This window comes from Lathamus discolor, chromosome 1 (assembly GCF_037157495.1).
Source record: "Lathamus discolor isolate bLatDis1 chromosome 1, bLatDis1.hap1, whole genome shotgun sequence".
NCBI classification, from domain to species: domain Eukaryota; kingdom Metazoa; phylum Chordata; class Aves; order Psittaciformes; family Psittacidae; genus Lathamus; species Lathamus discolor.
Genome location: NC_088884.1, coordinates 99,446,605 through 99,460,542, shown reverse-complemented (window position 1 = coordinate 99,460,542; position 13,938 = coordinate 99,446,605). Strand labels below are relative to the sequence as shown.

The window sequence follows — 13,938 nt, the reverse complement described above, 5'->3', positions numbered from 1 at the left end:
TCCTGCGGATATAATTTACGTATCAAAGCTTCTGTTCTACTTTTGTTACAGCATATGGTGGTTAGCTATGATGGTGCTTTATATTTTTGAGTGGCAGTGGCTCATTGATATTCTCAACCATTTTCCACTGCTGAGGTAACACCTGAGAATTACTTTTTGCTTGTGTGTGTCATAGAATCATAGAATAGTTAGGGTTGGAAAGATCCTTAAGATCATCATGAAGCCTTGTGTGGGATGGTTTAGTGTGAGGTGTCCCTGCCCATGGCAGGGAGGTTGGAACTAGATGACCTTGAGGTCCTTTCTAACCCTAACTATTCTATGATTCTATGATTCTATGATTCTATGATCTAGTTCTACCCCCTCTGCTGTGGGCAGGGACACCTCACACTAAACCATGTTACCCAAGGCTCTGTCCAACCTGGCCTTGAACACCGCCAGGGATGGAGCATTCACAGCTTCCTTGGGCAACCCATTCCAGTGCCTCACCACCGTTACAGTAAAGAACTTATATCTTCCTTATATCCAATCCAAACTTCCCCTGTTTAAGTTTTAACCCATTACCCCTTGTCCTATCACTAAAGTCCCTAATGAATAGTCCCTCTCCAGCAACCTTGTAGGCCCCTTTCAGATACTGGAAGGCTGCTATGAGGTCTCCATGCAGCCTTCTGTTCTCCAAGCTGAGAAGTGTCAAGAGAGGCAACCTTCAACCTTTTTGAACTCTCTTACTTCGCACGTTTGCATAGGAGGAAAAATAGTGATCCTATAGAAAAAGGGGAAGCTGTCATCCTGGATATTGACCATGTGCTTTGTACCTGTTTTTATTTAAATCTTGCCAGTAATTTCTTTTAAAACAAGATGCTGGAAGGGCCACTAAGCACCTGCAAATGAGGCATCTCCAGTTCAAGAAGGTTAACTTTCTGTAATGTCAATGTAAGTGATGTCTTTGTTTCTGCCCACTTGGTGTGTTGAGGGATGGGAAGTCATAGGATCACAGAATGGTTTGGATTGGAAGGAATCCTAAAGCTCATCAAGTTCCAACCCCCCTGCCACAGGCAGAGACACCTTCCCACAAAACCCCTCAAAACCCTGTCCAACATGGTCTTGAACACTGCCAGGGATGGTGCAGCCCCACCTTTAGGTATTGGAAGGAGGAAGGTTTTTGGTATTGGAAGCTGATGGTTCGAACACAGATTTACACTGTGGAAGTTGGACAGTTTCTAGACAACAAAACCTTGCTTTAAAATGTGTGCATAGCAACACCAGTGGCTAAGTGGCTGTGAGCTACATAGAATCAGAATAGTTAAGGTTGGAAAGGACCTTAAGATCATCAAGTTCCAACCCCTCTGCCATGGGCAGGGACACCTTGCACTAAACCATGCCACCCAAGGCTCTGTATAGCCTGGCCTTGAACACCACCAGGGATGAAGCATTCACAACTTCCTTGGGCAACTCATTCCAGTGCCTCACCACCCTAACAGTAAAGAATTTCTTCCTTACATCCAATCTAAACCTCCCTTTTTTAAGTTTTAACCCATTACCCCTTGTCCTATCACTACAGTCCCTGATGAAGAGTCCATCCCCAGCATCCTTAGAGGCCCCCTTCAGATACTGGAAGGCACCTGTTGTAGAGCAAACACAGAATGCTCTGCTACAGAATTTGTTCCCACAAATGTCATCAATGATCCCTCAGTGTTAGCTTGCTTTTGCAGCTTTATCCAAGTGTCAGTTGTGTTATCCAAGTGTCAGTGCTAACATTTAGAGACCATTTCATGCATTAAAGTTAGTAATATTTGGACTTTTCTCTCCCCTCCTCCGCTCCTGTGGCTAGTAGCTGTGACCATTAATTTATTTTCAGCCAGACAGATCAAAATTGAACTAAGTGTAGAGAAATGAGAAGAAATATTTTATAGCTGGCAATTTATCGTAATTGCAGAGTAGTGTTTAATGGCAAATATAAATACATCTGACTTTACACATTTTTTTATATTAACGTAAATAGTATAGTAGCCGTACTCTTGCTTTTAAGCACTCTCCTAGCTTCCAGGAAACAAATGAGAGATCTTGGGAAAAGCTGAGGACAAAGCTTTGTAAAATGTTGATTTAGATAGATAATGAATTCGGTTAGATATATACAAATCTATTGTTGGGACAGACACTTTCAAGTAACTGTTGGTTACATCAGTGTCCCAGTGTCTGGCCTCAGGATCTTTCCCTTTATTTCTGTTTTTTGAGTTTATGCAAACTATCAAAAGGTCTTATGTTGCTTCTTGTAGCTATGTAGACCACCTTCGGTTCAAGAAGAAAAAGAGGTGAAGATAGAATTACATACCATTTTCCATTGAATTTAGGGTTAGTAAGTTGAATGTTTGTTTTGCGATGAAAGCCATTGTGTTTAACAGCGTGAATGTCTTCCGTGGGTTTACGCCATCCAACTTGAATACCTACTAGCAATGTCCAGCAGTAAGATGAAAATTACTGTTCTACTATTGCAGATTCCCAAATAGATAGAAAAATTTCTTAGTGTTGTGTATTCCTAGATCTTACATGTCCTCTTAATTAGAAATTATAACAATAAAACTAGGAATGTATACCACATAAAGAACTGGCCTTGTTGAAATGTGTAGTAAATATTCTGAAAACGTCAGGATTTTTTTTCCAGAACTAACTCACGGTAACTCATGTTGCAATGACAGCATATCAAAGGATGCTCATGTATGGTAACTACTTAATTGTAAAGCATAAAGTGCTCTTGTCCACCCAAGAAATACTCCTGTGTTCAGGACACAATGCAAATATAATTCTGCTGATATGTCTACCACTCATTCAAGGCCACCATTACATTTGTGGGTCTGTTCATTTCAGAATCATTTCAGCTTAGTTTTTTCTGAGCTTGTTAGGGTTTGTTGTATGCAGCTGATTTAAAATAACAGTCCCCATAGTCTGGGAGAGAAAAGAGATGGTGATCTTTATGACATAAATAAACCTGTTGCTCCTTTATTGCAACAGACATGTTTGCCAATGTGCATTTTGGACATTGCTTGTGTGTATTCCAGTATGTGAACTTGTTGTCTGTAAACATTATATGCATTGAAACACTGTGGGAAATATCTAACTTGCCAACTGCTGGATCTGCAGAATAAAAGTTTCTACACTTGCAGTGATGAATATTTTCAGGTATTTTAATATGCTTTTCAAAATTTAACTTAGCTGTCAGAGTACTCCAAAAATCTAAATATAGCAGACTGCAGTGTTTTGAAGTGACAGTTTAGAATGAATTTCCAGATAGCAAAACTGGCACCTGTTAGATCAGAATACAGTGAATTATGCCCACTTGTACTGCATTTCACTATCCATTTCTGGTTCCATGCATATTAAGGGTGATTCAGTATGCTTTTTGTGTTTGGCAGTCTGATTTCCACAGTTAAGAAGTAAATATAAATAGCTTGATTTCAATTGCAAAACATTGATTTCCTCCCAAAGCAGATGTTTTTTATCTAGCTAGTGGTAGGATGTTTCAAGACAAGATCACTGTTCGTTCCTATTTGCATTTAAAAATAAAGAGCAGAAAGAAAAGAACACCTTGGTGTACTTGTATTTTGGATGCTAAGTGTTGGCTTGTTTCTCTGCAGTTTTTCCTTAGCTAAGGTATCTTGGATTTTCAGACTGCTTTTATTAAAGTTGTTCTTTTAAAGGCTGAATGGTGTAAGCAGGCGCTTTGCATGCCTGTAAGTTTTTGATTTTTTTTTTTTTTTTTTTTTAAGTAGAATCACCGCTGATTAATTTCGGTCTTGATGCTGGTTAACTACCTGCCTCTTTTTTTCCTGTCCTTTTTCCACTGGCAGCTCCAAAATATTATGAAATAGAAACAAACTTCTGAATCACTGAGGTCAGTGACAGAAGAAAGTAGACCACTGTGCTGTTGCAGATCTTACCAGAGCATCGGAAAAGTTATTGCCTCTTCCAATTTCCAGTCTTTTTGAAGGTTACTGCCCTTATGGCTCAATGCAGTAGCAGAGCTTACAGCTGAAACTTCCATGTCTCTAAATCCATTTTTGACAAACAATAAAATGCAGCTTCAGGTTTGATCATTCAAGTAGGTATTTTGTGTGTAAACAAGGATCTGATGAACATATGCAGCTCTCTCAGGCTTTGAATATTCTTGTCTCAAGAACTGAATGCCTTGTTTTATGACTGAGGGCTGAGGCAAGAGTTTGAATCATTATTAGCACTTCTTAAATCGCCTGCGAATCCAGAAAGATGTTCCCCTGCTTCCTGCTCTTCTTTCAAGTCTTTCCTCATGAATTCTGTAGTCTGACTGGTATGTGAAATCTTATCCAGCATTTTTAGCAGCAGCTGCAGTCACACAGATTTCCTTAGATACAACCCCAGATAAAAAAACTTGTCTTACTCTACAGGCATTTTTGCTGGTACAGTTCAAGAGGCTTCCAGACTTGAGGTTTGCGTCTTTTGTTCCCCCCACAACAATAAAAGCAGAGTTAATTGTAAGTGGCAGATGCTCAGTTTATGAAGTGCAGATGGGTTTAGAATAGCATGTGGGTAAGTGCCCAAGGTGAGATACTCAAGCTAGTAAAAGGGAATGTAAGCTTACTGTGTGCTGAAAATTTTTTTCTGTGTTGTTTGGATTTTCAGGCTAAGTATGAAAACATTTAAGTGTACTGTTTCATCCACTGATGTGATCTGTGGCTTATTTGAGTCAAAATGATTCTGATGTCCAAACAAATACTTCAGTCCTGATTAAAACAGTAGCACAGGTGTTTTGTAGAGTGTTATGTATCTAAATCACTTGGTAACTTGTTTTAAAGAAGCACTGATTTTTTTTTTGTTTTGTTTTTTGTTTTTCTTATTTCTCAGTTTATTCTTCTCAGTGCTTGTTGCACTAAATGTCACATTGAATTTGTGCCTCTGTGAAGCCATCTACGCTGCAGAATTTGAAATGCCTAAGAGGTGTTTTTTCTTCTTGTTCTAATCTTAACCAAATGACTGACCCTTGCTACTCACCTGGATTCCTTGGGAGCTTCTGCTTTTTTCCCCTCTTTTTTCATTTTCTTCTTAGAAAATTTAATCGTTAAACAATTAGACTTCAGGCAGAACAGCAAACAACATGTGGATATTAATGAGGTCAGAAGCTCCCACATGCAACCTATTGAGTCTTCACAGGAGCTGCTAGGCTGCGGAGTCTGTGCTAAGAGAGCATTTCCTGTTTCAGTTTGATTCTGCTACCTAGTTTAGCAATATATTAATTGCTTTTGGAACCACTCTGGGGATGGACTCAGTACAGCACTGAGTACAGAAGAACTGGGAGTTTGATTCAAGGGGTGGCTGGGGTGCATGGTTCAGTGACCATGAAAAGAAATGTGTGTGTGATGCTTTTAATTGTGTGGTGTCAATATTTTCATGATCCTAAAAACTGTGTTTATGTTTTCTGAGCACAGAGTTTCAGAGCGGAGAACAAGATCTTTACCTTGAAGCTGCATCAAAGCCAGATTGTGAATCCTGGGCTGTGGCACTGGGAGAGGCAAACTCAGAAGGTTTGCAGAATAAAATTCAACAGCTCCGGAGGTTGATCATGGAAATCAAAGAGGAGAGAGCATCACATGAAGCACGACAGTTTGTCCCCTCATCCCAAGTAGACAGTCTAGGAGAGCCACAGTTTACAAGTAGGTGCATAATACTCATTATTATTGAGTGGTACAGTAAAAATGTCCTTCTGTCTATCAGTACAAGTAGATTCACAAACAAGGTGCATAATGCTGTTTTAACTTGTTGCTTGACAAAGTGCAGTTGTAGGGGCAGTAAACTGATGAAAATTATCTTTAAATGTTATTACCTGATGTATTTTTATTTATACAGATAAACTTTGGGAAACAAATGTGTGATCACTGTGTTTCTGACTTTCTCTCCCTAATCTGTTTTTTTCATAAGACTTAGATGTTATTTAGTTAGAAATAATCTTTTCCTCTTTTGAGTCCTATATGAACATATGGACTACTGTTTAAAATGTAGCCTGATAACTGATAAATGTGTATAAAGCTTTAGTGACACTTGAATTAGTATCGCAGATTTGTTCTTTGTGATATAAAAGCACGCTGGGGATTTGAAAGCACATAGCTATATGTTGAGTCATCTTTGGTGCTCTGGATTTATGCTATATTTCAGTTGCCCAGCTATTTAATCAAGTCCGTATCCAGCATATTGATAAAGGTGTTCCAAACCAATATGTTGATGCTGCTAGTAGCAGAATTCAACTCAGAAATTTGGTATAATTTCATTAAAAACATAAAATAAAATAAAATGAAATCATGTTATCTCTTCTTGACCAAGGCCTTTTTAAGCTCTGCAGCTGTAATTTTTCATGCACATACCTGAATGATTAGCTATAGTAATAAGAACAATGTGGGTTGGTTTTTTTTGTGGATTGTTTTCTTAATTTTTAATTTTTGGGGGTTTTTAAAGAAAAATCTGGTGTTCCAGTTCATATACTTGGTCCTTCCCATCTGACCAATTTCTTCAGTAATGGCAAATACTCAGTAATGCTCACTGGAGACAACATGTAAATGTCAACAAGAGACAGTTCAATTTCTACAAGGTTCATTGATACCATAGTTGTGATGCAGTTACTTCCTGCAGTGGGTGAACAACTGTGTTTTTTAATTATCCTTCCTACATTTCTCTTGTTGCTGCTCTGTGGTTCACTCCTTTATTCCAGTGCAGTAAGAAAATATTGGTCTTTGCACTAAAATATGCGCTAGAATGTAATTTCGCAGTGAAGGGAATTAAAATATTCTTATTGCCCTGCATATATGAGAAGAGGAATTAATTTGCTATTTTCCAAAACCAAAAAGTTGGTTTTGTTGCTTTACAACATATATGTAGCTGGTTTATTCTGCTGTATTAACCTGATTTACATACTTCCACAGAATGTGTTTTGTCTGTTTTTAATGAGATAACATCACTACTTAAGAATGAGTAATTAGATTTGATATTTTTTCGTCAGGTATATTGTTAGTTGTTATGATAGAAAATCTTACAAGTACCCAACTAGTCAAGTACAACTATGAAAGGTTGGGTCTTTTCTTTTCCTTTTTTTTTTTTTTTAAGATTTATTTTTTTTTTGGCAAGTATTTCATGCACAGGTCTTTTTCACTATAAGTTGGTAACATGAAGTGTTATTCTCATGGCAATGGCAGATAAAGTATGAATTAAGCATGTGAAAGTTTGACTATGTATTAAAAAGCTGAGCATTGAAGTCTAATTATGTCATATAAATACATATAATTATTTTTTTTTTTTTCCTGAAAGGTATTCAGAGAATTGCAAATGAGCCAAAGCTGGAGTTCAGTCTTGGTAAGATACCATTTTGTCTTCTTGGAATTGCAATGGCCTGTGTGTGTGAAGAGTTTATATTTAGCTGATACCCTAAAGCTGCCCCCTTTGGGACAGATGTACTTCTGTCTGATACAATAGTTTTTAGGTTATCTTAACTCTATCTTGGTAGCTTTACCTGTATGCCTTTTAAAAACTGACAGTTATAGCATTACAAAAACTTCATTGAGTAGTGTTTTTTTTCCTGTAGGGACTGTCTCTGCTGAAATGGTTAAATGTTGGCATGGAGAAAGGCCTAGCTCTGTGTTGGGGAATTACTGTGCTGTAATAATTGTTAAAAGTTATTTTAACTTTTGTGTGCCTTTCTATACACGCTGTAGGTGACATGACTGTAGTATTTGGACATAGCTAGTAATTGCTACACTCAAGGGACAATAAACTCCCAGAATGATAGTGGTGCGGTGTAGGAGAGCGGAAGAAGGTGCTACAAGCAGTGACTACGAATTAGATGAGCCGTACATCAGTAGAACTTGCTTTCAGTGATAAATGTACCCCAGCAGGCAGAAGTGTAAAACCAATGTAAAGTGATTTTCAGACTTGTTTGGGCTTATGCTGAGTTCACTCATGGTGTCAGTATTTGTGTATTGCATTTGGTTGTTTCTGTTAGGAATTTATGTTCTGTGGTTTGTTCTGCAACATTATTGATTGAGTCGTTGCAGCTCTGTGAGTGATCTTACACATCGACTTCTGCTGCTTCTTGGGTAATAAATAAGAGTAACAGTGTAAATCTCTTGGTTTTGACTGATATTCCTGTCTAATGTCTTAAGTCAGGGACATTTGGCAGTGTAGGGAACTATGTAAAACTGATTCTTAGTGTCTTGGTCCTAAAATAGTACTATATATTTAAGCGTTGCACATTTACATTGGGGGAATCCACTTTCAGTGGCTGCATGGTCCATGGAAGACTTCAATTTTATTGTAACAGTTATAATTCTTCCTGGAGTATCAACACTTCTATGCCACCTTTCCTAGCTCCAGCCACCCCACTCACCACTACTGTGCTACTTATATGTTTAAATGCACAGGTATGCAGCAAATACCTCTTTCTGATAAGTGAGACAGGAACAGTTTAGCTGTGAAGTATGCATGTGCTGTTTGGCCCAACCAGCTAGTTAAAATACCTCTTGCAAGGGCAGCCAGTCAAGATGTCTTTTCTGCTGTTCGCCTGGTTATTGACAGAGCTGGAAGGGACTCTCACTCTGACAGGCTGGTCTCTGCATCTGGAAAACGTGACCTGCCTTGCCATGCCAGCTGAGCTGGATAGCTGCCCCTTGGAAGCATCATGCCTTTTGAAGGCTTGGTTTATGCCAAATTAAAGACTTGACATTAGCTTTAGCTAATCAAGGACTTAGAAGATCTCTCTGTGAAGCAAACCAAAGCATGGTAAGCTGGGATGAGAAAGACATTTGCTTCAAGCAAGCACATTGCTGCAATGTTTGCTTAACTTGGGTAACTAAATCTTGGGCTCTGTAGAGATGTTTCAACTTGATTAGACTGGTCTTTAGCATTTAGAATTTGGAAAGCAAATATAACAGTTGCTAACCTATAATACTGGTTTCTAGTCCTGGAAGAGTGGTTTATATCTATAATTTTGTTCATATGCTTTATATGAACAGTACTAAGTAGCATACAATATATGTATATAAATAGACATTAGCTTGTACCAGTTAATATATACAATTTTTAACTAATATTAAAAAATTGACAATTATCATATAATTGTTATTTGCAACTCTTCTGGAACACTCTGGAAAGTGTTCTCTTTGTAAAGTGCCCCAAATACTGTCTTCCTTTTATTTTAAAGGTTAGTAAAGTGTTTTGGGTGTTTTGGTGGTTGTTTTTGTTTTGCATGGTGGTGGTTTGGCTTTGGTTTTAGTGTCTTGAGGTTAAAGCAAATGATAAAAATCTTCTGAATTACAGCTTTCCTATGCAATGTACTCAGCAGTTTTGGGATTGTACCTGATCTTGTAACATTCCTTATTTTGTAGTCAGATCTTGCTTTAGACAAAGATTTTTGATTTTTATATTCCTGAGGACTCTGGAAATATGGCTGTTTTTTGAGCCTTCTAACTGTTGGGAAGTTTTACTTTTCAAACTTCTTGTTTGGCTTTTCAAGTCCTTCTGTTCTGCATGCTGTTTTATGGACCACTAAGAGGTAGCATGTGTCAGTTTGTGCAGAGTGCTGAATAGAGAGAAGGAATAGAGCAAAAGGAATAAAGGCAGATCCTGGGCATAAATAAAGACCTAATCTAACAGTGAAGCTGGTAAGAATTTTTCCCATGACTTTGAAGTGCACAAAGTCGCTCCTTTTATAGATGTTTATTTTGGAGTTACTGTTCTTAGTTGCTTCTCTAAAACATCCCAGCCTTTGAGTCCCAGATCTAACTAAATGTGGTTGTAGGTTCCTGACTTTGCAGTGATTTCAGTGTAGCTACTTTATCAGAACTTAACTTATTACATAATGCTTCAGCTATGGGAAATAAATTATATTCTGCATGTTGGTAAACACTATTGTGAAGTCTTTAAGAGCTTCCACCTCTAAAGGTAGTTGCGTTTACTTGATGGGAAATTGGCAAAGCAGCACAAGAAAACTCAATAATAAAAAGAAAAGAGGAAGCAGGGCAAAATGCACAGTTGATTGTCAAAGTGCTCAAACATGAAATCAGTAATGAACATGATGTTAATACGGAGAAATACATTTGAAAAATGGTCTAAAAGAAAAGTTTGTTACTCTACCAATGACCAATTGAATTAATTTTGACCCATTACAGTGTGTTTGAATTTGTTTAATTGACTAGAATTGTGAAGAGAAAGGAAAGGATATTGCAGTTGTGGCTGTAAGTATAATAATCTAGAGAACTGTAGAGAAAGGAATGTCTCTGCACATGTTATAAACATATTCAGGTGCTAACTTTAATGAAAGCACCTGTCTAGCATCTCCAAAAGCTTTTTGTTTCTTGGGAAGTATGTTAGGGCAGTGATGTCTAATGGACTGACCTAATGTTGCACAGCCTCTAGGTACTTTTCAAGGTACAGAATAATGTAATCCATGGTGACATCATTTTGCAAAATCTCATTAAACAATGCACAACTCACAGAAAACTTCAACAAGTAGCTGAAAGAATTAAAAATTAAAATTTTGGGGATATTTATTTATTTTTTTTTTAATTGAATAGTGGATTTGATAAGATCTGTCTAACTGTAAACACAGAAGTATTTATTCTTTACGGTCTTATTTTCTCAGAATAATGTTGTGATGGCATCTTTTGAAAAAGGCCTTGAGGCAGATTTACCTCTGTACAGTGAACATAAATGGTGTATGGATGTAGCTCAAATACCATGACTAAATGTTTTTTTCAATTCTGAAACATAATCTGAAGCTTTTTCAGCAGCAGTTGTTCCTAGAAGAGTGATAAGCAGAAGTACTTTTTTTTTTTCCTTTTCTTTTTTCCTTGTCCATACGCTAAGCCCAGAGTCAGAGTCCTGATCCTAGCACAATTTTCCTTTCTAACTTGGTTGTCATATTATGAGTTGGTGAACAATTGATACCTTGTTCTGTTAGCCAATTGAAAAAAAAAAAAATCATTACATTTTTTGTTAGATTTTAAAAGTGATCGCTTCTCCATGAATCGTACTGAAAGTGATGCTTTATGTTGAGGGTGTATCCCTCAAAAAAAGGTCAAATGTTGATCATGTTAGGAACAATATTAGCAAAAATATGAATGTGAAGGGTGGGTTTGTGCTTTACTAAAACTGTTATTTTTCTGTTTACATTTCATCATTTTTTGTTGACACAGTTTACTGAATTTTACATTAATTTGCTCTAGCCCTACACAAATTTCATCTTCCACCAAAACAGCTAATCAGGTTTTCTTCCTAATTTTACTAATGTTAAATTTTACTGATGGAGTGACCCTTACTTGACTGTATTTGAACTATCAGGAGAAAGTGGATGACAGCCTTGTAAATACAAATGTGTATAAATCAGGGCTGTTACTAAGGGAGATTTTAAAACTCATAGAATAAAGTTTCTCACAGCAACACGTTTTGATATAAATGCTTATCTAGAGATAAATTTTGAATAGCTATTGCTAATCTCTTTAGCAAGGGGTTTGTAGATACCAGAATTTGAAAAGCTATTTAACAGTTGAAAAGATTTTATTGGAATTTAACCATTCTGAGAGACAGGGGTTTCTCATCTTAGTTCTTAAGCGATGCAGCAGATAATAGGATTAAATTCTGTCAGAAACGTACAAACTCTGGAATTTTGTCAGTTAGCAAAGTGCTGTATTTACAAGGCCAGGGAGGAAGGACCATAAAACTAGGAAGGACCTTCCTTTTTAACATCATAAATAAAACTGGTAGGCTTCTTAGTAAAATCAATTTCTTCTTGATATTGAAAATGGTACTTCTGTCTACTTCACATTTTTCTCATAGGCTGCATAAGTATTGTCTATTGTGCAAAATTCCTTCTATTCAGAATCTCAAAGGGATAAGGTTGTGTCTATGCTGAAAACTGTAATGCTTTCTGTGAGGCTGGCTGCTAGATCAGTGCCACATTGAGGCGGGGTACTGGGAGCAGGTTAATTATAACAGCTCAGTTTTAGTGTGGTTCACCTACCTCATTCCTTACCAGTAAGGGTACTTGTGCTGCTTTGCCTGAACTAATTCTAGGTTCTGAGGGAAAATGCTCAAAGCAATCAGAAACCTCTAATATAACTTACAAGGTTCATTGAAAGTTACTTATGAAAAGGGTTCCTGAATTAGTTAAGAATTTGTAGATGCAGGTAGAGATTTAATGTGATTCTGTGAAAACTGAGCTATCATAATAACTTTTCTCACATAGATTAAAACAAACAAACAACTCAGTATGAACCATAATTTGTCCTTTAGTATTTTTCCAAGTGCAGTACTTGGCTTCTGAAGTATTGGGTGTTCTGGTGGATGTGACAAGGACTCTTAAATTCTTCTGATGAAAATGAAAATGTGTGTTTCCAGGGTATTTTTAAGGTAGTTCATAGGAATATGAGATTAAGATCATTAAGTTAGAGAGAAGTTATTTTTGGCACATGCTGCTGCTCTTTTTTCTTCATCATTTTTCTCTTCCTACTTTTCCCCCAAATTACACCTCCTACCGTGCATACTTTCTCCTACTCATCTTGCCAACATATATACTCTTTCCAGTTCAGTTTTTGAAGCTTAGTCTCTCAAATGAGTCTCTTCAGATTCTCTGCATGCCTCCCACATAGGGCTCTTAGACCTCATGCTATGAGAGTTGATTTGGGGGTGTGTGTGTATGTGCACGCATGCGTGTAGCCTATTACACATTCAGTCTTTAGGATGCTGGAGTGGGAGAACAGAGCAAGTGGCAGAGCTATGTGAGAGCCCAGTGGCTGAGCTGGGAATGGAGAACAGTGCCTTACCTAGCAGTTCTCTGCTATGGAAGGGAGTTTTTATGGGCTTCTTAGGTGGACTGGCATTTAGCCCACTCTCCTGTTGCATGACTGACACATCCACGCTTTTATGTGACCTGATGGCTTTGTGCTTATCTGATACATAATGAGTCCATGAGTGATTCCCCTGCGGTTCCAGGAAACTGGTCTGAATGAAAAGGACTAGTTACTTAGAGTCATTTCTATTGCGGATGTTTATGCACAGAGAGCAACAAGCCAAATAAGGATGAGTTATTCCTTTGTTCTTATAGAAAGCTCTGTAAGGCTTCCTTACCTACAACAGAGAATTGAATGGCAGTCCTGGCACTGCTGCCTTCTTACAACCTTTCTCTACCTCCTACCTCCCAGAAAGCTGACATTTTAACTATTCAGGATGTAACTGATTTTTTTTTTCCCCTTCTTTCTTTATTTATTTTTAAATTCCTTAACCATGCTGTTGTCAGGGGGTCTTAGAAGGCATATAGTGACTGCAGATGCTTTTCAGCAATAAATGTTAGTCTACTCCATAGCTTCAATACTAGAAATAAACTACTTTTTCATAAATCTTTTAAAACTACAATGCGTCTCCTAGTGGAAGGGCTTTTTTTTTTTTTTTTCCATCAAACTGCAATGGCTGGTAGCATTAAAATTTTAAGCTTTGTTTCTACTTAAAAAAGAAATTGTGTATGCCACTAAGACATTTTTAGTATTCCTTGTTTTATGCTTCAGTGGCTGAAATCGTAGTTTTCTATGCTGCTGTCTGATGTCCCTTCAAGTCCTGGGATTTCTTCCAGGAAGGTATGAGAAATAGCTTGTATTTTGAAATTACTGGACAGTCAGTTGGGATGCCAAAAGTAACACTTATGATTCAGGGACTGGAGATTAGTAAGGAACTGGAGCATCCTTCATATGGGGAGAGGCTTGCGCTGCTCAGCCTGCAGAAGACAAGGCTCATGGGGGATTTTATCCGTGTGTCTAAATACCTGGTATGAGAGATTGAGTGTGAGGGAGCCAGACTCTTCTCAGTTGTGCCTGGTGAAAAAAAACAGGATACTGTGGACTGAAGCTAAACCCATATGAAGTTCAATCAGAGCACAATTCC

The 13,938-nt window shown here is 37.6% G+C and overlaps 1 protein-coding gene across 12 annotated transcripts in view; it reads left to right on the top strand.

Moving 5' to 3' along the window:
• Positions 1-13,938, top strand: part of INPP4B (inositol polyphosphate-4-phosphatase type II B) — a 342,362-nt gene that overhangs the window by 142,326 nt on the left and 186,098 nt on the right. For 11 of the 12 annotated variants that reach the window (XM_065687745.1, XM_065687774.1, XM_065687770.1 and 8 more), the window contains 2 exons: positions 5,454-5,678; positions 7,321-7,365. In XM_065687745.1, coding sequence (XP_065543817.1) covers positions 5,454-5,678; positions 7,321-7,365 — 270 coding nt within the window. Of the gene's footprint in view, positions 1-5,453; positions 5,679-7,320; positions 7,366-13,938 lie in introns of those variants that run through there. The other variant, XM_065687792.1, reaches the window with a different exon arrangement.